Source organism: Citrus sinensis, chromosome 4 (assembly GCF_022201045.2).
Source record: "Citrus sinensis cultivar Valencia sweet orange chromosome 4, DVS_A1.0, whole genome shotgun sequence".
Lineage (NCBI taxonomy): Eukaryota > Viridiplantae > Streptophyta > Magnoliopsida > Sapindales > Rutaceae > Citrus > Citrus sinensis.
Window position 1 is genome coordinate 2,745,555 of NC_068559.1, and position 11,203 is coordinate 2,756,757.

The 11,203-nt window shown below is 33.8% G+C and overlaps 3 protein-coding genes and 1 non-coding gene across 7 annotated transcripts; 2 read left to right on the forward strand and 2 right to left on the reverse strand.

The window, feature by feature from the left end:
• Positions 1 to 1,924: 1,924 nt before the first annotated feature.
• LOC102615059 (ubiquitin-conjugating enzyme E2 7) lies at positions 1,925 to 5,285 on the forward strand. Of its 3 annotated transcripts, XR_371463.4 has the most exons (7): positions 1,925 to 2,090; positions 2,220 to 2,322; positions 3,209 to 3,306; positions 3,401 to 3,501; positions 3,806 to 3,884; positions 3,958 to 4,037; positions 4,818 to 4,895. XR_371463.4 is itself a non-coding variant. In XM_006486023.4 (6 exons), exons 1-6 carry the CDS (start codon positions 2,045 to 2,047, stop codon positions 5,077 to 5,079), a joined length of 507 nt encoding a protein of 168 aa, XP_006486086.1. In that variant the 5' UTR covers positions 1,926 to 2,044; the 3' UTR covers positions 5,080 to 5,285. The 3 variants fall into 3 exon arrangements, 1 of the variants encoding a protein (XP_006486086.1); XR_008054272.1 differs by having other exon boundaries at positions 3,806 to 4,037; XM_006486023.4 differs by lacking the exons at positions 3,806 to 3,884; positions 3,958 to 4,037 and adding an exon at positions 4,999 to 5,285 and having other exon boundaries at positions 1,926 to 2,090.
• Positions 5,286 to 7,416: 2,131 nt separating this feature from the next.
• Positions 7,417 to 8,925, forward strand: LOC102614753 (CASP-like protein 4C1). Its single transcript, XM_006486022.4, has 3 exons — positions 7,417 to 8,078; positions 8,243 to 8,378; positions 8,491 to 8,925. Exons 1-3 carry the CDS (start codon positions 7,855 to 7,857, stop codon positions 8,710 to 8,712), a joined length of 582 nt encoding a protein of 193 aa, XP_006486085.1. The 5' UTR covers positions 7,417 to 7,854; the 3' UTR covers positions 8,713 to 8,925.
• A 494-nt stretch (positions 8,926 to 9,419) lies between these two features.
• LOC102614466 (dolichyl-diphosphooligosaccharide--protein glycosyltransferase subunit 4A) lies at positions 9,420 to 10,913 on the reverse strand. 2 transcript variants are annotated; one of them, XM_006486021.4, is made up of 2 exons: positions 10,837 to 10,913; positions 9,420 to 9,708 (listed from the first exon to the last, which is right to left on the reverse strand). In XM_006486021.4, the coding sequence occupies exon 2, from the start codon at positions 9,706 to 9,708 to the stop codon at positions 9,595 to 9,597; it is 114 nt and encodes a 37-aa protein (XP_006486084.1). In that variant the 5' UTR covers positions 10,837 to 10,913; the 3' UTR covers positions 9,420 to 9,594. The 2 variants fall into 2 exon arrangements, 1 of the variants encoding a protein (XP_006486084.1); XR_008054310.1 differs by having other exon boundaries at positions 9,543 to 9,708; positions 10,698 to 10,848.
• TRNAR-CCG (transfer RNA arginine (anticodon CCG)) lies at positions 10,444 to 10,516 on the reverse strand. The gene has a single exon. It is a non-coding gene; the product is annotated as a tRNA-Arg (tRNA).
• Positions 10,914 to 11,203: the final 290 nt, after the last annotated feature.

Genomic DNA, 11,203 nt, shown 5'->3' on the forward strand with positions numbered 1-11,203 from the left:
TGACATCTTAAATGGTCTCTACAGAAGCAAATTTAGTAGCTTAAAACAAGCAAATAATTAATTGGGCGTTATTCAACTTCATTTCTATATACATTACCACTAGTACTTTTTTTTTTTCTGAAATATTATGATGAGAATATGCTATTACTAAAATTAGGGGTCCATCAGGAGTCTAAAATATTATAATTATGGTACAATTTGAAAGTTTACTTATCATAATTTAGAAATAAGCACCAAATAATTGCAAAATCTATCTCGTATGTATAAATATTTACAGAATTAGAATGCTGAGTCGTCGTTGATTTTGCAAGAAATGAGGGAGAAAAGATAGTTGGTTACTTTATGTCTGATTCTCAGTTATGTTTTCAAAAAAATAAAATAAAAAAAAGAGGGCATAAAAGGAAATGCCAGTCTACTATGGGAAGTAATTGCAATGATCTTGTTGGCTCCCATGTGAAAATGAGCAAAACCAAGCATGACTTTATATCATAAAAGATTGAAAGGAATAAATAAAAGTTGATGATTTCGTAGCCTTTGGCCTTCGTTATAGACTCACTCTATCGAAAGAAAGTTATCACATTCCATGCCAAAATCTCCGTTGAGAATTAAAACTTCCTATCAATTTTTTTTTTAATTTTAAAAAAAAAAACTATTCAAAGGCAAATAATAAAAAAACTATTTCAAAGCTCATCATGCTTAGGCATGGGCACATTGCTTTGCTCATTGTGTGGTACATAACTAAAGAATCAAATAAAAAGGTAAATAAGTATCTCAATTTAACAAAAAATATAAGTTATGCCATTGCCTTCAAATAATAAATGTCCGAGGAACATTAAAATTTTCCTAATATTTATTGAATCTTTAAAAAATATATATATTTTCTTCAATAAAACATTATAAAATATTTCCATATCTCTAGAAGCATATATGTTGATATTACAACCGAGAGTCTATCAAAAGATCTCTTGGTCTACTTAGAATAACAGCTAAAATTTTACATTAAATAAAGATAACATCTATCTAAAGCTTGTTAATATTCTCAAGGTTTGATTTTTGTTACAATCCACAAATATTATAATTTAAAATCTATTGAGAATCTAATGCAGTACACCTAAAGTCCACCAAGACTAATTCGAAAATATACTTACGCTAATATTTTACAAGATATCTATTTCATAAAAAGAAAAATGTTTAAGTTTGGTAGGACTATAACTTGGTCCTCAACTTTTGTTGAGGAACAACTCCACAATTAGGCCAAGACTTAGTAGTGAATTATTATGACTTTACAAGGTTAGAATTTTGAGTCTTTATGACTCATCTTCACCAATGGAGGAACACAACAAATGGCCTTCAAGAAAATATGGAAAAAAGTCTTTTTAACTATTTACAGAAGAAGATATAAATACACTAAATAGAAATAGGATTAGTATGCCCTTGGACTAAATAATAATAACAACAACAACAACAATAATAAAGGTTTTTTTATCTTAAAAATATTCAATTATCTTTAATTTTTTATTTTATTATTAGTATGTAAATGTTGATTATTTTTATATTGTTAGCAAAGAAAATATTTAGTGCACAGATGAAGGCAGAATTTTCATATTTTAGGTTAGAATCGTTCGTATTTGTACAAATGCATATACTGTAGAATCTCTTATAAATTTATTAAAGTTTAAAGCGTAGTTTTAAATTATAATATTAGTAAAATTGTATTGAATTAAAAAAAAAAAAAAAAGAGAGTAGAATCTACATATCAAACAATCTTTTACAAACCTTTAAAAAATGAAAAACAATCTTTTATAAAACGATCCGACGTGTCAAACACAAAACTATTTTTTTCATTAAGTTATTTTTTTAAAAAAAATACTAATTATAAGTTGGCAATTAATAAAACTCGAAAATCAATTTCCTCTTTAAATTCTAAATTAACCGTCATCTATATAATGAACCAAAAACCAAAATTGCTCAGCCTCAGCTCGTCTCTTCTTTTATAAATTCCCTCGCGGCTTCTAGACTTCTCTGTTCTCTCTAATATTTTTCTATGGCGAAGTCTCAGGCTAGTCTCCTCCTTCAGAAGCAGCTCAAAGGTTTATAACCCATATGATAAAATTAAATCTTTTGTTGGTAGAAATTATAAAGTGTTGATTTTTATGCAAAAAATCGATGATTAGGTTATTGAATTTGGTGTTTTTTTTTTTTTTTTTGGTTTTGCGCAGATCTTTGTAAGAACCCAGTTGATGGATTCTCTGCTGGGTTGGTGGATGAGAGCAATGTCTTTGAATGGAGTGTGTCCATTATTGGACCCCCTGATACTTTATAGTGAGTGAATTTCTTATTATTGATTTGTTTTGTTGTTAAAATTGGATTTTATGTTTGGTTTTTGGTTTTTGATGATGTTATGTTTTGGATTTTCGGAGTTTTGCTAGGTTTTGTTTTGTTTTTAAAGAAACAAAGACTGATGTAATTTGTGGAACAATTTAATCTTGATTATTTAACCATTGTCTTCATCATTTGGTTAAGGCGTGTGTCTATGTGAAGGAGATGACATGATTTCCGAGTTTGATGATGCGGTTTTGATTTATTTTTTTGATAAATTTATCATGTTCTTTCCTTCTTGGTGTAGTGCTTTTTGTTTTGATTTATTGAATGCTATTGATATCAATATACTCGTAAATTTTGCTTGGTAGCTTGATATTCCAGGGTATAGGTTTTGATAGGCAATCGTTCCCAATTATTTTGTGATTCATGGCTGCATTTTCTTTGGCCTGAAACGTACATCGGTGCTGTCTTTTCTGAATCATGGTTTTGATCTTACTCTTTTCTGGAGGAAGATATTTTTGCACAGTTAGGGGTCCAGGCTGGTCCTTGTTTTTAATCCAGCTTGCTTGTTAAATTTTAACCAGGAGCAACTGGATCTTCTGGTTCCCTTAAAATGATTAAAGAACTAGGAAATTCCACAAGGGACACTATTATCAAGGCCCCAGTTTCTGTATATATTGGACTTCTAGATGAGAAAAATATTACCTAGCACATAGCATAGGAAGTACCATTATTCATTAAGTGATGTGTTATTGTTTTCTCTTTTGTTAAGGACATGATATTGGATGCCATCTTTTTCATCACACGCTAATGGATTTAAATCTGAATCTTTTATAGGCACTGAAATGTGAGCCTCTAATGTTAATTGACTATTATTTTGTTGCAGTGAGGGGGGATTCTTCAATGCCATAATGACTTTTCCTGATAATTACCCTGTGAGTCCTCCAACTGTGAGGTTTACATCAGAGATGTGGCATCCTAATGGTGAGTATCTATCTTCTACAATCAAAAGTTTGAATTATGTTTGATTTTGTTTTAAGTTGTGCAAACTCCTGATTGGCTGCCATCCAAATTACAGTTTACCCTGACGGAAAGGTTTGCATTTCAATTCTTCATCCCCCGGGTGATGATCCAAATGGCTATGAGCTTGCAACCGAACGGTGGACTCCCGTACATACGGTATAGTTATTGAATAGCAAGCTTTTTGACCCCTTTGCTTTGTTCGTCATTTATTTCTTATGCTTGTCATTGCAGATATGTAGCGTATATTGATGTTTGCTTGAATCTATTTGTAGACATTCAAATGGTTTGTGATTGTCTTTATTCTTAGTTTGAGTTCATGTGAACATTAAATTATCCCTGTAACTATCCAGGTGATTTTCAAGTACTGTTTGATCAGGGCATGAAATTGTCTCTCTTGACTTGTATGAACTATTATTATTTTCTTTGCTGTTTGATATATATGATATCTAACCATTTGAAGGCTGCAAGTGTGTGGAGGAGTTTGTCTCCTGGAGTTCTGAATTACGCATGGTTCTTGATGAATGCTGGATATGAATATGGTAACACCTTGCATTCATGCTTTTTATCAGTCCACTCTGTGGCTTGCCATCTGATGGCAGTTGTGATTGGCAGTGAATCTTGGTGGTGACCAACTGTAACAGAAACTTGAGATCACTGCAGATCTGACGGGCACAACTCTGGCCCAGATTGAGGTGTTGTTCCTAAACCCAATGACAACTCTAGTTTAGAAGAGATTTGAGTTGGTTGGGTTTGACTATAACTTTGTATAGTACAAATTAGATGGTTCCTTTAATGCTGGGGAAACAAAAGCAGTCAATTAAGTATGTAAGAACGCTATGACCAGGCCACTATATTAATTATGTTTAGCTTAAAATCCTTTGTATGCCAGCGGTGGCTTTTAGCACCTCTGTAATGAAAGTAACCCAACACCATGGGAGTCAATCACCCTCATTTACTAAAGATTTTGGTTAAACATTGAGACATTAAAAACACAAAGAGAAAGGATGAGAAGGAATCCTGGCAGAAAATTTGACTTATTGAGGAACTACTAAAAACCATTGATCTGAGGAAAAAGTGGCTGAAGAAATGCACCTGTTTCATTCTTGTTGTTGCTGCAAGAAGGATTCTGAGAAAGAAAGAGAGCTGCCATGGATATACATTTATAGAATTTTAAGGCTATTTCAGCTAATTTGCCATGTTTGTTAGCAACTATAGATTGGGACTTCTAAGAATAGAACCACCTCCAGGTTCAATACCGTTCTGCCTGATTTTGTTTACTGTTTATTATAATGAATATATGGCCTGTGGTTTCTTCCCTCTCCGTTAGAGATGCACAAGAACTTCGCGCCTTGATTATTACAAGCCTTATAATTCTTTCTGCTTTATAATTTTTGCCCTTCACTTGCTGTTGATCATCTACCTTTGTGATTAGATTTGGATCTATGCTGCATACTGATGAATCTTACTTGCAGGTTGAGAGCATAGTTTTAAGTATTATCTCAATGCTTTCCAGCCCAAATGACGAATCTCCTGCAAACATTGATGCTGCGGTAGGTCACCAATATCCTTTTTTTAGTTTAATATTGATTTTTCTTTATTCAGTCTGACCCCATTGATGGTTCCTGTTGCATTATGTGAATTCTGTAACTGCAGAAAGAATGGAGAGAAAGAAAGGATGAATTTAAGAAGAAAGTTAGTCGCTGTGTTAGAAAATCACTAGAAATGTTGAGTTGATTTTCCAATTGCGTGCTGCAATGCATCTCTGTCTAGGAGCATCACGCCTTTCTTCATTGGAAAAAGGGATTGGTGGTCATCGGACAATAAATTGCAGCTTGTAGAACTAAAATTAAGTTTTTTTTTTTTTTTCTTGTTTCTCAATCCTTTATAACCTCGACTTTTCTTTTTGCAATTCTTAAAACTTGTGCTAGTTTGATTGTTGATGATTTCTTTGCAATTCTTTCTTCTGTCTTGCCCCAACCTTAGCCTGCTGATTCAAGCATGGAGCTGTCTAATCTCCTCTTTCAAGATTGATTGGATAGCTCTAAATCTCTAATTTTGTTATATTTGCTATTTCATGGTATCGAGAATATAGGTTATGTTTACGATTTGGAACCTTCGATTCGACACTAAAGTTGAGACTTTGTCTTTTCAAAAAAAAAAAAAAAGTTGAGACTTTGTAAATAGTAGTGAATTGTTTTATATCTTATTGGTTAAATGCTTACATATCATTTTACAAATTTGTAAGAAGAAAAGCCTCCATTATTGAATCATTTGACATTTTGCGCCAAAAAATTCAAAATCAATAATTGGTGTGCCGAAAATATAAACTTTTTGTTAGAGGACCAGCGAAAGGGACACACCCATTAATACATTCAACGACAAAGATATCTAAGCAGAACGATCATTTGTGTGCTACCAAAAGTCAAGAATTAGGGCACATAAATTGGTTTATTTCTCCAGTTGACGAGAAGTTCTCCTATGGAGAGAAAAAAAAAAAAAGGGAGCTATGACTTGAAGATACAACTGAGAATTCACAACAAAACGAAAGTGAAAAAGGTGAGTAGCAGCAAATTGGTATTATTGAAGGCTTGAAAGTAAAGGGAACCCAGGAAAAGTGAGGAGCTTTGAAATGAAAAGATGGTTTACGGAAAGAAGGAAAAAGAGACTATGAATTGAACAAAAGCCGAAGCCTCACTACTTTTCACCTTTTTGTGATAATTAATTCACTCCCCATAAGAAATGCAAAATTGTATGGCTTCGAGATCTAAAAACATTTATTTATTTTTGGAAAATTATCATTTGTATACCTTTAGTTTACTAAATTATTAAAAATACTACAACATTTTAAGGGTGTATCAATCGTCCACCCTAAATTGACAAAATGTATCAGCTGACCACAAAACCGTTTGTTGCCGTTTAAGTATGATGACGTCAGAATGGTAATTTGGTCTTTTCATATGATACAAGTGATAATTTAAGGGTATACAAGTGATAAAAAGAGAATTTAAGAGTATACAAGTGATAATTTTTAAGGGCATAATCGTCAATTCACTGTAATTCCGTTAACTTTCAAACGGCAACTAACGGTTTGGTGGTCAACTGATATATTTTGTCAACTAAGGGTGGACGATTGATACACTCTCAAAGTGTTGTAGTATTTTTGATAACAGAGTAAATACAGGGTATACAAATGATAATTTTCCTTTATTTTTTTCTAATATTGTCCAAATGCAAAAGTTATTGATATCATATATATATATTAAGTTCTCATCTTTGTACCATGATGGTAATCTGACACTCTCCTCAGTTAGTCATTTATATCAGCAGAGCATATTTATTTAGTAATTCATTCAATGTTATATGCTTTGTAGTGTTTAATGTTATATGAATAACATTCAATGTTAAATTAACAAATTACAAATGGACAGAAACCATTTTTTGTTGAATAATGTTTAAGAATGATATTGTTTTCCGAGAAACTTATTGAAGAAAGAGGAGGCCATTGTACATATTTATAAGGTTACAATAAGATAATAGAAATTCTTAAAATCCCGATCAATCTATTAATAAGGTTGCAAATTATTTTTCCTCCCACCAAAAAGGTTAAAATCTCTTCGTGTGATTATTTAAAAATAAAAAATGAGAGAGAAAAAATGATGCATTCATTTATGAGTTTTAAATTGATATTTAAAGTAAAAAAAAAAACTTCAAAATCCGACTTAGACAGACAATTTTATTATAGCTGCAACATGAATATCTAGAATCGGAATTTATCGTATCTAAAACTCTTATTTGATAATTAATAAATATAATTCTCTCATGATACGAGCTTTTAATAATTTTATACCATATATCACATAATAATAATATATAAATAGAATTTAATTTCTTTGTATTTTAAATTTATTAACCATCAATCAATAAATAAATTTTTAGTAAAGAGAAATTTATATTAGAAGAGAATCATAATCCGTCGACTAATGAGTCATTCCAACTAAAATCATAAATTTGAATCAATAACGGCCGGTACATCATCTTATTTCTTTTCACACTTTTCCCCTCACATCCTCCTCTTTTAGAGTAGACTAGAACACACCCTCTAATCTCTCTTTAAATATTATAAAAAAACTATTAAAATTTTCATTTTTTCTTTAAACAAGCTCCCAACAATAAACCAACTCCTTTCTGATAATTAATAATAACAAATCCCTAAAAATTTTTCTTTTACCTTCTTTTTCCTTTCCCTTCTTCCTTTTCGCACTTTTCTTCTCTTTCTCTTTTCACTTTCTTTTTTTTTTTCCCCCATTTTTTTGGCTCTTCGCTTCACACTTTCCCTCTCATTTCCTCTCTCAAGTCTTATCCCATCCCATGTTTCACATGACTCTCTCGCCTCCCTCTCTTTCAGACACATCTCATGACTCCCCCTCACCAGCCCAGCAACTTCCTCTTCACACTCATCTCTAAATCACCACCGTCCACCATCGCCATCACCAATCATCAACACTCATCATGCGCTCGCCACAGTCCCTTCACAACGGCGACACCCCGTCCCCGCTCCCACGAATCCCTCACTTTCAGTCCACTCTGTCCGTACAGAAACTCAGACGATTCAACTCACTGATTCTAGTCTTCCGTCTCGCCGCCTTTTGCTTCTCTCTTGCTTCTTCCATTTTCATGCTAACTAACTCCCGTGGCTCCAACTCCCCTCGTTGGTACGATTATGATGCTTTCAGGTAACGCCAAGTCTCTTTTCTTTTTTTTCTGGGTCTAGCTCTGTTTGATTCGCCAGAAACTGGAACGAGAAGAAAATTAAAAAAGAATAAGTTCAAATTTTTACTATGTTTTCTATGCTTTTCTCGCAACCTAAGCGATGCCCATTTGTTTAACGTCGCTGCAGATTTGTTTTCGCTGCAAATGCAATAGTGGCCATTTACTCTCTTTTCGAAATGGGCGTCTCCGTTTGGGAAATCTCCAGAGGAGCCACGTTTTTCCCCGAAGTTTTGCAAGTTTGGTTCGATTTTGGCCACGATCAGGTCCAAAATTTGACGGAAATTAAACCTTTTTAATTTAAATTTTTAAATTTTGGAATGTTTTAGCGTAAAATTTTGAACCAAAGTGGGTTTGTTTGGTTGGGGTTAATTGCAGGTTTTCGCATACCTGTTGCTGTCGGCGGACTCGGCGGGGACAGAGCTGGCGAGGACACTGAAGGGAACGGACACGTGTACGGCCGCAAATGCGTTTTGCCTACAGTCCGATATATCAGTGGCGTTGGGATTCGCCGGGTTTTTGTTTATCGGGGTTTCGTCTTTGTTGTCGGGGTTTCGAGTGGCCTGTTTTATAATCAACGGCTCTCGTTTTCATCTTTAATAAGGGAATGTTTGGGATGCGTGAAGGCGCAGGATTTGGACTGTGTACCGTACGTTGATTGATTTGGACTCGTCCGTTGTGTTGTGCCTTGTGGGTTTTGTAGCTGTTGTTGTGTACTGGACCGACTGTTGTACATTGAGAGCTGTGTATTCTTTTGTGCAATTGCTGACTAATTTTGAATTTATATTACAATAATATTTTTAATTTTATCAACCTACGAATCAATTAAAACGACGAATACCTTCTTTGTATCGTGATATCCATCAACCATCGTTAGCAATTGTTAAATAATCATATCACAAGTCACAAAATTCAGTTAAAATCGATGAACTTATAATGAACAATTTATGACCACTCCTACAGATGATGCAATATGAGAGATGATGTGGGTGTTGTATGGATAGGCATTAAGCAAGAATCAAAGTGGACTTCAGAGGCTCTTAAGTGGTGTCGAGTTGAGACATTGAAACTATCCAAATCAATATATAAGAAGAGTGCATCATGAGTGATAAACACTAAAACACAAATTAGTAATCATGATGATTGTCAATTTCTCATAGATAAAGTCAATAGTCAAAGGGTTCGGTTGATGTTTCCATCACAACTAGTGCATAAGAACATTACTACTTATTGCAGTTGGGAATATAAAAGCATAATGTTATCAAGAATAGTGACGATAATAGCAAAAGTAACTTAAAAGGTTCAGATGATAATAATGATGATAGTTAACCCATTATAAGATGATTGCCATCTAATAATAATATAACTTAAACTTTCATCCTGAGTTAGGCTATTGAAGCAAAAATGGAATAAGAATCATTCCAAGGCTCTTATCTAATGCGTACATACTTTATCTTGAAATGGCATACAAAATAGCAGATTCTAGTTGCCTTCATATTTAGCATCAGCAACCACATAATGGTAAGCAATAACCAGAACAAATAAAAATATGCCAAGCATGTTGGCGAAGAAACCCAGGTCTTGATCGTCAATCATCTGCAGAAGAATAAATCAAATCCAAACTTATTAGTAAAAGGGCATGAATCGTAACATCAATTCACTAAAAGCAATTTGGCAAAATCCCCTGCCGTCTAAAAGCTCCACAGTCAGTTTAATTTCATGGGTGTTTTTCAGGAGAAATATTAGAGTGGCAATGTCATTCACAAGCTTGACACTCATATATAATATACAATTCTGCAGAAGAAAAGAACAGGGAGCAAGACCAATGATGCCTGGGATTTCAACTCTAGCTTCAAGTTTTTATTGAAGCTCATACTGAAGAACCTTAATACACACATTTGTAATACAGAATTAAATGAATCCAGACTATAATTCTAGATACCCATCGACTCAGAAAAGCTGATGCAAATGAGATATCCGCCACATGATAGCGGCACAAAAAAGAATGTCATGACACATTACTCATCCAATAATTATCCAAACTAAAAAATTGTTGCTAGACACATACCCAAACAAACAGAAAGCAAAACACCCTGCATATCAACAATCCAACATCTCTAGGTACAAACAAATTCAAGATGCTAGCACATACCCAGCATAAGGTTCATCTCCCCTAAAGGTTCCACACTATATGGTCAATTAAACAGCTTTCACGAAGCAACATTACCAATAAAAGTACTAACCTATACTAAATTCTTAGCAGGCAATGTAACCGTCTAGCTGATAGCTGAAAATATTGCATAAGACACAATTTGTTGGTTTAAAAAATTGCGATCGCAGTGGGATTCGAACCCACGACCTTTAGATCCGGAGTCTAACGCGATATCCACTCCGCTATGCGATCGTTATTGATTTGCATTCTCTACGTATCAAAAAAAAAACTAGACGTCCAGCACTGATCGCATGAATCAACAAACAGACGAAATGCCGAACCTCTACGTGTCAACAAAAGTAAACCCTAATGGGAATTCGAACAAGGAAAACTACAACAATCCCAAAAAAAAAAAAAGATTTTTATTCAATACCTTTATCGTGATTTTGAAATACGAAAAATGAAAATAAGTTTTTTTTTTTGTTGGAGATTTGTAAGTTTGAATCTTGATTTTTTACAGACAACAGGAGAAACAGAGATCGAGAGAGAGGCGCGAGAAGGGTTTAACGTACCTTTAGGTTTTGATCAAATGCGAAAACGGCAGAGCAGTGGGAGAGAATTGACGACTAGATCTGAACGACAACAAAACAAAAAATAAAACGACTGCCAAGTCGTTCAACGAGTACGAGTTTTTGTTCTGTAGCAGTTACGAAAAAATTCCAAGGTAAACGACGTCGTCTTTACGTTTTGGACTTTTTTAAATTTCAGGCCCAACTAGCCGAATGATTCGTTTTGTTTTACGAGCTGTCCGAGTATGAAAATGGGCCCGTAAAATTTGATTCGTTTTGTTCATGAGTTGGGTTTGAGTCAACAAGATCTTGACACTCAAGGCCACTTTGACAATTGACACGATTAAATTAGTATTTGAAATTCTTGACA